This window comes from Dendrobates tinctorius, unplaced genomic scaffold (genome assembly GCF_039654945.1).
Source record: "Dendrobates tinctorius isolate UK_male_01 unplaced genomic scaffold, ASM3965494v1 ptg000216l, whole genome shotgun sequence".
NCBI classification, from domain to species: Eukaryota; Metazoa; Chordata; class Amphibia; order Anura; family Dendrobatidae; genus Dendrobates; species Dendrobates tinctorius.
This window is the reverse complement of record NW_027361883.1, coordinates 5466018-5478959: the sequence shown is the minus strand read 5'-3', so window position 1 is coordinate 5478959 and position 12942 is coordinate 5466018. Positions and strand designations below refer to the sequence as shown.

Here is a 12942-nt window from a genome sequence, read left to right as displayed (position 1 = left end):
AGCAGCCCATTTGCCCTATTTAGGTTTGTAACACAGCCCTCACCTAAAATCATTAGTAGTTATGTCCTCCTGGCTGTGATCTTCCATTTAATCTTGTATGGTTTGGTCGTACAGTAACAAAATATTTTTTTTTTCCGCAAATTTTTATTTTGTTTTTTTAAAATATAGCGGCAAAAATAATTGTGTCTCCATCTGGCAACATCCAAGAAGGAAACGGAGTGAATCTAACCTGTGTTCTCAAGACTGCGATGGAGAACGGAAACTACTCCTACAGCTGGTATAAGAACAATGTCCGGCTCACGGAAGAATCGAGCGGACGCTTGGAAATTCCACAAATCTACAGTTTAGATTCTGGGTTTTATTATTGCAAAGCTTGGAACAGCGAGAACAGCAAGAGCTCAGCGGTGGTCAGCGTGAATGTGGAGTGTGAGTACTAGATGGCTCCTTGATTTGCATGATCCTGGGTATCAATGTCATTCGTGGAAGTGTACATGTATCAGATCAAATGGCATAAATCAAATTACAATGCAAACATCAACTAGTTGAAAACATGGTCGAGTTTCCATTGCGCCAATAGAAACCACCACCAAAAATAACAAATAAATTGAAAAGAATTTATTGCATGTGTTACACAGCCAATACCAATGCTGTTCTTGACTAGGTCAACATGATGACTTTAACCTGAGCACAGATTGCATGGCCAAGGATGGTGGTGTAATACATGTGGATGGCATCGCATCCAAGATATTGTGTTCAAGGCGAACAAGTCACAATAAATTCAACTGGTTCTGACTTTTTGTGACTTGTTTGTCCTTTGTGGGTCACAATGCAGCCCCATTCACCTACTGTGATGTAGCAGTAGGACATAGCAATCTTCTGCCGCGCCATGTGGGTCGCAGCCAAGTAGCCTTGTTGCCTAAACCTAATATACCTGACAAATCCTATAATTAAGTCTTTCCAACTCGGCATCTTGGAAATCAAATTTGTATTATTTGCCATGTAGTTCAGTAGTAATGACAATGCACGGAATAATGAAAGATTATTATGAAAGAGCATGGAGTTGTAATGCACCTTCTCTCACATTGCACAGATGCACCAAGGCATCTCCGGGTGTTGTCCTTCCAGGACACGGCAGAAGGTAAATCCGCCTTCATTCGCTGTACTGTAGACAGTTACCCATCAGCTGAGATGTCTCTTCACAGAGGAGACCAAGTGGTGGCTTCCAGCAGATCCACTGTCTCCATGAATTCACAATACCGGGTTACCTCGTCCCATAATGAGTTAACGTTGAATATAAAGACTCTAAAGCTGGAAGATGAAGGACAGTACAACTGTACGGCCAGAAACAGCATCGGATCCACCACTCAGTCCACGTATTTCCATGTGCAGAGTAAGTTCTTCATTCTATAGTATTGTAAAGTCCCTCATGCGCTAATATTACATCCTCTATATGTTTCCAGTACAGCGATACACATTTCCTGGAATTGTCAATCAGTAAAATGCTTCCTTCCAGACTAGATAGCACAAACTCGGAGGGTTCACGTTGGCGCCATCCACATCTCTCATGGGCTCCTATTCTTCATTGAAAAGTTAGAAAAGATAGAAGGGAAAACTAGTTTTTTTTATATATAAGGAGTGTGGAGGAAGTTGGGTAACTCATTAGTTTCCCAGAATAAGAAGCTAGAATAGTGTGTCCCAACATCAGCAGGGGGTCCCTTTTGAAAAAAAATTACTGAAGCCTTCTGGTCTCGGAACAATTCTGGAGCCATGTTTACAGTAAATGTGACCAAGCCATCGTCCAAACACCTTTACGTGCTGTCACTCAATGGCAGATGTTGGAGTAAAGACTGATGGGGAATGTTGAGTTTCACCATACCCGATCCTTTATTCTCACAGGAGATCATTATATACCACCAGAGATGTCTAGTGGCACCAATTTAGAACACATTTACCCCTGGCCGAAAAAATAATGCATGTGTATCAGGGAGCCAATATCAGTGAGCATTTGGCCAATAGTTATTAGAGTTTTATGTTATAACAGGAGTCTATCAGCTGAAAATGAATGTTCAAACCAAACAGAGCGCCTAGTAGAGGACATCTATTAAAATTGTACCTTAGGCCCCTAATTCATCAAAGCAATTTAAATGGAATTCTGCAGTAAAAAGCTTTGAAAAGAAAAATTTGAAAGGAAAAATGTTGCAACTTTTGTTGTTTTTCACGCCAGTTTCTCCAAGCTCTACCCATTTTGGGGCACATTGGGGTTCTGATAATTCAGGATGAGCTGTGGTGTTCCTATAACAAATTATAATGATTGCTGAAGCAAAAATTTTTTTTAACACAATATTAACCCCTTAAAAGCTGCTGATACAACTTTTAATGGCGGCAGTTAAGGGGCCTTAATCCTCCTACACTTCATGCTCCTGCTTTTTACACAGCCTCCTCCTGCACCTCACTCTCCTCCTTTATACACAGCATTTTTCTGCAGCACAGAGGAGGGCAATACGTACATTTTATCAATACACAATTATACACATTTCACAGACAAGCACACATTACACATCTATACAAACACATGCAGACACACACACTATATACACACATACAGTATATGCACACATATATACATATTTATTACACACAGATATGTACAGCTCTGGCAAAAATTATGAGACCACTGCAAAATGTTCAGTTTCTCTGATTTTTCTCTTTATAGGTATGTTTTTGAGTAAGATGTAAATTGCTCTTTTATGCTATAAACTACTGACAACAGGTCTCCGAATTTCCAAGCGCTAAATTTTGAATTTATTTTCAGAAAACGAGAAATGGTCAAAATAACAAAAAAATGCGGAGTGCTTACAGACCTCACATAATGCTGAGAAAACAAGTTCATAATCATTTAGAAACAACAATACTAATGTTTTACCTCAGGAAGAGTTCAGAAATCAATATTCTGTGGAATAACCATGATTGTTAATCACAGCTTTCCTGCGTCTTGGCTGCTTTCCACCAGTCTCTCACACGGCTTTTGGGTGACCTTATGCCACTCCTGGTACAAACATTTAAGCAGTTCTTCTTAGTTTGATGGCTTGTGACTATCCATCTTCCTCTTGATGACATTCCAAAGGTTTTCAATGGGGTTCAGGTCTGGAGATTGGACTGGCCACGACAGGGATTTGATGTGGTGGTCCTTTATCCACACATCGATTGACCTAGCTGTGTGGCATGGAGCATTGTCCTGCTGGAAAAACCAGTCCACAGAGTTGGGGAACATTACCTGAGCAGAAGGAATCAACTGTTTTTCCAGGGTAACCTTGTATGTGGCTTGATTTATATGTCCTTCGCAAAGATTAACCTGCCTGTGATGGTGTGATATGCTGTGTGGATATAATTTTGTGTATATTTCTGTTTCACTGATTTTCATAGTGTTTTTCTTGTTGCCTTGTGCGTCTGTAGCCTGACTGTATTTGTCTCTTGATGACCCCCTGTGGTTCCTTAATCCCCAAGGCTCCTTTGTCTCCTCAACCTGTCTGACTACCCCTGGACATAAGGAGGGGGCTGGGGAGGACAGAAGCTGTACACAAGGAAGGGGGTGGGGAGGAGAGGAGGTAGACAAGTCAGTTCCTGTGTGCTGAGCTTCGTGAAAACTGCTGTTGTGAGCTCATCTGTTCATTCATCTTTTGTGTCCGAGGATCTCCCTCTTCTGGTGAAGGAAGGTAGTGAGGCTGATTACCAAACACCTGATCAGGTGGATGGTGACTGGGTAACGGGAACTTCTGACTGGATATAAGGCAGCCGACGCCCTTCTGAGTTGCTGGTGATTTCTCTGCTGGATTCTTGGAGACCAGTCTGATTCCAGCTTCCCAAAGATAAGTTTTTGCTCTGCTATTGAACTTATTAGTTTTGGTTTTGTTTACCTTGTTTTTTGGAGTTCAGCCATCCCCGGCCGGGGGTGTGCTGGATTCTTTTTCCTTGATCAGTGTTCTCTTTTGCTCTGCTTCCAGAATATTCTGAGTGCTGATATAGGGTTTGAAGTCTAGTGACTTCAGGGTCCTTTTTGCTTATCAGTTGTGTTGGTAATATTTTTAGCAGGGTTTTCTCGGATTGCAGACAGCAGCTTTTCTATCCTGTCCTTTTTAGTTAGCTTGGGCCCCATCGTTTGCTCATCCTATCTTTCTATCTGTGTTAGTGTTTTCATCTTGCTTCACCGTCATTATACGTTGGGGGCTGCCTATTGCTTTGGGGTCTGCTCTGGGGCAGTCAGTTTTTCCCTTTTCTCTCTTTAGGCTTATGTAGATCTCTGGCTGTGACAAGGTGTCTAGGATCACCGTAGGAACACTCCACGGCTACTGCTAGTTGTGTGATAGGATTAGGGGTCTGCAATCCGCTAGTTTCCAACCTCTCTGTTTTTCTGGGCTGAGCTTGTGTTTTGTTTTTTCCTCCTCGGTGACTCAATCATAACAGACTGTACCCCAGAGAGAAGGACCCATTTTATCCTCTGGTGCTAGAGTTTTGGAATCTCATCTCCCTGGACATTTTATCCTGTTACTGGACTGCATTCTTGTTCTGGACTATTGCATCCTCAGTGTGGTGGATTGTTTATGGACCTTCTAATTTTGCCTGTAATAAAGATTTTGGGATTGTTCACCCTTCCCTCGCTCTGTTGATTGTGTGGTATCGGAGAAGGACCCCGTGACTACTGGTGGCAGCGGTGGGATCAACAGAGCATAACCCAATGGAGAACCACCCACAGAGTGAGTACAGAAATTGGACTGTATCCAGTTTACAGGAGAGAGCCAGAGGCCTGGGCCTGAACTACCAGGGACTGACTAAAGAAGCCTTAATTGATCTACTGGTGGGCGCTAGCCCGGCCACCTCCTCCCAGATGTCTGAAGCACGAGCACTGGAGATAGGGATCCCCATCCAGAAAAGCCAGTGGTTGGTGTGGTACGAAGAAGAGATGGCGGTTCTGGGCCCCGGCATCTCAGGAGTACAAGAAGGAGACTGCCCGCCGGCCACAGCAGAGACAGGAAGCAATGGAGCTTGAAAGAGGGAGTAATGCAATGTGGAGTGTAACCCCAACGATCCGGGAGCCTATATGGATCACCCGGACAGAGTTTAAGCCATTTGATGAGGTTTCCAGAGATGTGGAGGGGTTCTTCAAGGACTTTGAGCAGCAGTGTTCTGTGATGGAGGTGCCCCACTCTAGCTGGGTGCATTTGTTAGTGGGGCTCCTGAACGGAAGCATGGTGAAGGCTTACCGAACCATTGACGCACGGCGGTATCGGGATTATAGCATTGTAAAGCGGACTATCCTGGATTACCATGCTATCACTCCAGACTCATATAGGGCCAAGTTCTGAGACCTCCCATGCACCACGGGGGGATCATTTAGGATGTATGCATATAAGATGTCCCAGGCATGTTGGAGATGACTGGAAGCAGAAAACGCCTTTACTGTGGAAGGCGTTATACAGGCATTCCTTATAGAACAATTTCTTGCCAAGTGCCCTGCAGAGGTACGGGAATGGGTCCGGGAGCGCACGCCGTGTACCGTGGAGAAAGCTGCAGTCCTGGCCGATGAAGCCCTTACTATCCGGCCGCAATGGAGGAGGCTTCTGGACAATGAACCATGGCCTGCTCCCGTGCCCCGTCCCCTTCCAATTATATCTGCCCTTCCACCTAGTCGCAAGCCGATGACAATCACGCCTCACAATCCTAGGCCCCAACAGTTCTGACCACGACCTGGGGGTATCACAGAGAGGAGGTGTTATGGGTGTGGGCAACCTGGACATTTGCAGTCTGGCTGTCCCTCCAGGATTCGGAGGGAGCCCCACACAGCCCCACCTCGTCCAGTGCATCTTGTGCACTTCACCCCACCTGAGGAAGAGCTACCACCACCCTCACCGGAGTGGACCACCGACCACGGCACCATAGATACTCCTCCTGGAGTGTAAGGACTCCGGCCTCTGTCCTTTAGCTACTCAGAGCAACGGCAACGCCACCTGCAGGATGTCTTAATTGATGGATACAAAGTGTCAGGATTTAGAGACACGGGGGCATTCTTGACTATCGCTGACCCCCATGTGGTTTGACCCGAGGCAATTTATCAGGGTCCGGGAATTCCCATTGTCCTGGCGGGGGGTACCCACAAATATATACAGTGAGCTTCTGTGCGTTTGGATTATGGTTGTGGAGAAAAACTGTGTTGGATTGGAGTTATGGGAGGACTTTCTGCAGATATCCTCCTTGGTAACGACATTGAGCAGTTACAGTGGCAATTTGTGGGAGCAGTCACCCGACTACAGGCCCTTCAAGCATTACATCATCTGGGCCTCACCAGGGACAAACCACCACGAACCGCATCAGTCAGTAAGCAATACTGTTGTGAGTTCATTCTCTGGTTCACCAGTTGTGAGTTCTCCTTCCAGACTCCCTCTGGTGGTAACAGGAGGTAGTGAGGCTGATTTGATCGGTGGAGATCTGCCACCTGAGAATGAGGATGACGATTGGACCTCAGGAGTCTCAGATTGGATTTAAGACAGCCGACGCCCTATTCAGTTGCTGGTTCTGCTAATGTTCACACTTGATTTTGTTGGTCTATTCAGTTTTTTGTGTGGTCAGCCAGCCCCGGCTGGGGGCTGTGCTGAATTTCCACTCTTATTTATCAGTATTTTGCCAATTTGCTTTTGGCCCTTACTAGTTTGGTCTCTTTTTGCTCTGTCTCAGAATATTTCAGAGTGCTAATATAGTGGGAGAAGTCTAGTGACTTTGGGGTAAATTTTGCTATCAGAAGTGTTGGACATTATTTTTGTAGGGTTTTTTGCAGGTTGCAGACAGTGTCTTTCCTTTCCTTTCTAGTTAGTTTGGGCCCCATCGTTTGATCAGCCTATTTTCCTGCCTGTGTTTGTGCCTTCATCTTGTTTCACCGTCAATACATGTGTGGGGGCTATCTATTCCTTTGGGGTCTGCTCTGGGGCAGTTAGTTTTCCCCTTTTCATGCTTCAGGCTTATTTAGTCCTCCGGCTGTGACAAAGCATCTAGGAACATCGTAGGTACGCTCCACGGCTGCTGCTAGTTGTGTGGTAAGATCAGGGATTTGCAATCTGCATAGTTACCAACCTCTCTCTCGTTTTCTGTGACTTAGCTTGTTTTGCTTTTTTCTCCTCGGTGACCCATTCATAACAGAATCACCAGCCATACCGCAGATTCTAGGGTACTCAAAAGTAGGAGAAAGTTGTCAAAAAAAAAAAGTGTCAGAATTTTTTTTTTATATATTTTTTCCTCTTTTTTTCTCTGGGGCCGTAGGAGGATTTTTTTTCTTTTTCCTAATGGAGATTAAGCAATTGTCTGATCGTGTGGAGCAGCTGGCTGCTGAAGTGCAGGGAATTTCCACCTACCTCATTCAGTCACATGCTGCTGAACCTAAGATCCCTACTCCTGATGTGTTTTCTAGGGGTCGGTCTGAATTTTAAGAATAATTGTAAATTATTTCTGACCTTGAAGCCTAACTCATCGGGGAGCTCTGTGCAGCAGGTTAAAATTGTCATCTCCTTGCTGCGCGGCGATCCCCAGGATTGGGCTTTTTCTCTAACACCTGAAAATCCTATTCTGACTAATGTGGATGCATTTTTTCAAGCCTTGGGGTTGTTGTATGATGAAACTAATGCTGTTGATCAAGCTGAGAGAATCCTGTTGGCATTAAACCAGGGTCAGGATCCTGCAGAGTTATACTGTCAAAAATTCCGAAAGTGGGAGGTCCTTACTACATGGAATGATAGTGCACTGGCAGCTCTCTTTCGGAAGGGTTTATCAGAGACCCTAAAAGATCTTATGGTGGGATTTCCTGTTCCCTCTGGTCTGGATGATTCTATGTCATTAGCCATTCAAGTTGATCGGCGTTTACGTGAATGTAAAACTACACGGGAGGCGCTGCCACCTTTTGAACAGACGTCTGAACCTATTCAATGTGATGGGGTTTTGTCTAGGGCGCAACGTCAGGAGTTTAGAAGACGTAATAAGCTGTGTTTTTTCTGTGGAGACGTCTCTCACACTATTTCTGTCTGCCCAAAACGCGAGAAACGTTTTGCACACACATTTGCTGGGGGCAGTATACAACCTAAGTTTCTTTTGGCAAATACTCTGATCTGCTCCTTATCCACGTTTTCCACGAAGGCTTTTGTGGATTCAGGAGCAGCGTTGAATCTGATGGATTTGGACTTTGCTAAACGTTGTGGTTTTTCCATGACGCCTCTGTGGATGCCTATTCCTCTGAGGGGTATTGATACTACTCCTTTGGCGGAGAATAAACCTCAGTTTTGGACCCAGGTGACAATGCGAGTTGCCCCAGACCACCAATAAAATTGTAAATTTTTCGTGCTGCATAATTTGCATGATACTATTGTTTTGGGTTTTCCTTGGTTGCAAACTCATAATCCAGTTTTGGATTGGAAATCTGGGTCTGTGGTGAGTTGGGGTTGTCAGTGTGTTCTTAGGGATGCTCCTGTTTTCTCCACCTCTCCTCAGTCTCATGATATTCCTGATTATCTAGCCGATTTTTCTGATGTATTTAGTGAGAGCAAGTCTGCGTCTTTGCCTCCTCATAGGAGTTATGACTGTGCAATTGAGTTGATGCCTGGGTGTAAATTTCCCAAGGGTCGGCTTTTCAACTTATCAGTACCCGAACATGTTGCTATGCGATCCTATATTAAGGAGTTATTGGAGAAGGGTCATATTAGACCATCCTCGTCACCTTTAGGTGCTGTTTTTTTTGTGGCCAAGAAAGAAGGTTCATTAAGACCGTGTATTGATTATCGTTCCCTTAACAAGATGACGGTTAAATATCAGTATCCGTTACCTCTGATGTCTGATTTATTCTCCAGAGTTAAGAGTGCCTGCTGGTTTACTAAGCTTGACCTCAGGGGGGCGTATAATCTTATTCGCATCAAGCATGGGGATGAATGGAAGATGGCGTTTAATACTCCGGAGGGATATTTTGAGTACCTGGTGATGCCTTTTGGGCTCACTAATGCCCCTTCTGTCTTCCAGTCCTTTATGAATGATATTTTCCGTGACTTTGTGGATAAGTTTTTGATCATCTATCTGGATGATATTTTGATCTTTTCTAGTGATTGGGATTCCCATGTGGAACATGTCTGGACTGTGTTCCGGATGTTGAGGGAGAATTCCCTGTTTGTTAAGGGATCGAAATGCCTCTTTGGTGTACAGAGGATTTCATTTTTGGGATTTATCTTGTCTCCATCGACTATTGAAATGGACCCGGCAAAGGTACAGGCCATTTATGATTGGGTTCAGCCTACTTCTTTAAAGGCCCTCCAGAAGTTTTTGGGTTTTGCTAATTTCTATCGTAAATTTATAGGTAATTTTTCTGGTATTGTCAAACCACTGACTGATCTGACCAAGAAGGGCGCTGATGTGCTAAATTGGTCTCCTGAGGCTGTCTCAGCATTTCAGGAGCTTAAGCAGAGATTTACTTCAGCTCCGGTTTTACGGCAACCTGATATCTCACTTCCATTTCAGGTGGAGCTAGATGCTTCTGAGATTGGTGCAGGAGCTGTTTTGTCCAAAAAGACCCTGTGACTTCTAAGATGAATCCCTGTGCCTTCTTTTCTCGAAAGTTCTCCCCATCTGAACGCAACTATGACGTGGGGAATCGGGAATTGTTAGCCATGAAGTGGGCATTTGAGGAGTGGAGACATTGGTTGGAGGGAGCTAGACATCAAGTTGTGGTCCTCACCGATCACAAGAATTTGATTTATCTGGAGTCGGCCAAATGCTTGAATCCTAGACAGGCTATATGGGCCTTGTTTTTCACGTGTTTTAATTTTGCCGTCTCTTTTCTTCCGGGTACTAAGAATGTTAAGGCAGACGCCCTTTCTAGGAGTTTCTTTGCCGATTCTCTTAGTGTGACCGAGCCTACTACCATCCTAGGTGAGGGGGTAGTTCTTTCTGCCATTTCGCCTGGTTTGAGACGCACCCTGGAGGAATTTCAGGAGGATAAACCTGAGCGTTGCACTATGGTAAAATTGTATGTTCCTGACCAGTGGAGAAAGAGAGTGATGTCTGAAATTCATTGCTCCGCATTGGCTGGTCATCCAGGTATATTTGGTACCAGAGATTTGGTGAGTCGGTCCTTTTGGTGGCCTGCCTTATCTCGTGACGTCAAGAATTTTGTAGAGTACTGTGGGACTTGTTCTCGGTCTAAACCCTGTTCTCGTTCTAGTGGGTTGCTGATGCCCTTGCCGGTACCCAAGAGGCCATGGACCCATATCTCAATGGATTTTATTTCTGATCTTCCTGTCTCTCAGAGAATGACTGTTATCTGGGTGATTTGTGATAGATTTTCGAAGATGGTCCATCTTGTACCACTTCCAAAGTTGCCATCTTCCGCTGAGTTGGTGCCCTTGTTTTTACAACAGGTGGTTCGGTTACATGGGGTTCCTGAGAACATTGTTTCCGACAGAGGAGTACAGTTTGTTTCCAGATTCTGGAAAGCCTTTTGTTCCAATCTGGGAATTCAGTTATCCTTCTCCTCTGTGTTTCATCCCCAGACCAATGGACAGACTGAGAGAACAAACCAGACCTTGGAGTCTTATTTCAGATGTTTTATATCTGCTGATCAGGATGATTGGGTCTCATTTTTGCCCTTGGCCGAATTCGCACTGAACAATAGAGCTAGTTGTGCCACTTTGATGTCACCCTTTTTCTGTAATTTTGGGTTTCATCCTCGATTCTCTTCAGGGCAAGTGGAATCTTCGTCCTGCACAGGTGTGGACACTGTGGTTAAGAGAATCCAGCAGATATGGGACCAAATTGTGGATAAGTTGTCACTCTCTCAGGAAAAGGCCCAGCGATTTTCCAACCGGCATAGGACCATTGGTCCCCGGTTTAAAGTGGGTGATATGGTTTGGTTGTCATCTAAGAATATTCCTATGAAGGTTGCATCTCCTAAATTTAAGCCAAGATTTATTGGTCCTTATAGGATTTTGGAAATTCTTAATCCTGTTTCGTTTTGATTGGCTCTTCCAGTTACGTTCAAGATCCATAACGTATTTCACAAATCTCTGTTGAAGAGGTTTGTTGAGCCAGTGGTTCCTATGGCAGCACCTCCTGACCCTGGGTTGGTTGAAGGCAATGTGGAATATGAGGCAGAGAAAATATTGGATTCTCGTTTGGTTAGATGGAGACTCCAGTATTTTAAGCTGTGGCCCTGTCCAGTATTATAGCAGTAAAGGTAGCAGAAGCCCTTGTTACCATCTTTACCCGGGTAGGGTATCCTAGTGAAATATTATCGGATCAAGGCACTCAGTTCATGTCAGATCTGGTCCAGTCCCTATGCCATACCTATTGTGTTCGAGCCATTCGCACCACCCCATACAACCCGCAGACCAACGGACTATGTGAACGCTTTAATGGAACCCTAAAAAATATGCTGAGGGCTTTTGTTGATGTTGAAAAAGACTGGGAAAAGTACCTGCCACATCTCCTCTTCGCCTATCGGGAGGTTCCCCAAGAGTCCACAGGGTTTTCTCCCTTCGAACTACTGTTTAGCCGGAAGGTCCGTGGGCCTCTCACTCTTCTGAAAGAACATTTGGAAGGAGACATCTCAAATACCGGAATGCCCATCATTCCCTATGTTCTAGAGTTCAGAGACCGTCTCACCCAGCTAGCTACCTAGGCTAAAGAACATCAGCGAATGGCCCAGTCCAGACAAAAAACCTGGTATGACCGTAATGCCAGGAACCGGGAATTTATGGAAGGACAACAAGTGCTCATGATTACTGCTTCCCCTGCCAACAAGCTTCAAGCAGTGTGGGAAGGCTCTTATCAGGTTGTCAAGAAAATTAATGACACTAACTATGTTATTGCCCTGGACTCTAGTGGTCGACGACAGAAAACCGTCCATATTAACATGCTGAAAGACTACCACGACCGATCTCTACCTGTTCTAGCTGTCTGCCACCCCCCTAGTGATACAGCTGACGATGAGTATCTCCCCGATCTCCTCCAGGTTGCCCAAACGGCAGGATCACTGGAACAAGTGCCCCTGGGCTCCCATTTATCGGATATACAAAAGGACGATATTGTCGCCATACTAAGGCCGAGGGCTGCTGCTTTCTCCTCAAAGCCGGGGAAGACTGCTCTCACCAGCCACCATGTGGAAACCCCCGGACAACGCCCCATCCAGCAGGCTGCCTACCGGGTTCCAGAGGCTGTTCAAGGCATGATAAAGAACGAACTGGAGGAGATGAAACGACTGGGAGTTATTCAACCATCTCACAGTTCTTGGGCCTCTCCTATCGTCCTGGTCCCCAAGAAGGATGGTACAACATGATTTTGCGTTGATTACAGATGATTAAATGATGCCACCAAGTGTGATGCTTATCCCATGCCCAGGATTGATGATCTATTGGATTGTCTGGCCAGTGCCCAATTTGTGACCACGTTAGACTTGAGCAGGGGTACTGGCAGATACCCCTAACGGAGGACGCTCGGGAGCGCTCGGCCTTCATTACTCCATTTGGGCTTTTTGAGTTCCTGGGAATGCCCTTTGGGATGAAAACTGCCCCCGCTACTTTCCAGAGACTGGTAGATCGACTGTTACAACAATGTCAGGACTTTGCCTGTGCTTACTTAGACGACATTGCCATTTTTAGCACAACCTGGGAGGAACATCTTAAACACTTGGGCATAGTGCTAGACAGTATCCTTACTGCAGGACTGACCATTCACCCTGATAAGTGCCAAATAGGGATGGCTGAGGTGCAGTACCTCGGGCATAGAGTAGGGGGTTGGACCCTAAAGCCTGAGCCTGCCAAGGTGGAAGCCATTAGCAACTGGTGTAGACCCCAGACTAAAAAGCAGGTACATGCATTTTTAAGGAACTGATGGCTACTATCGCAAATTTGTTTCTAACTTCAGCAC

General features: G+C 45.1%; 1 protein-coding gene across 2 annotated transcripts in view; it reads left to right on the top strand.

Annotated features, from left to right (window-relative positions):
* The window catches only part of SIGLEC1 (sialic acid binding Ig like lectin 1), a 147406-nt gene that overhangs the window by 31620 nt on the left and 102844 nt on the right, over window positions 1-12942 (top strand). For both annotated transcript variants that reach the window (XM_073555089.1, XM_073555088.1), the window contains exons 10-11: window positions 169-426; window positions 1091-1390. In XM_073555089.1, coding sequence (XP_073411190.1) covers window positions 169-426; window positions 1091-1390 — 558 coding nt within the window. The remainder of the gene's footprint in view (window positions 1-168; window positions 427-1090; window positions 1391-12942) is intronic.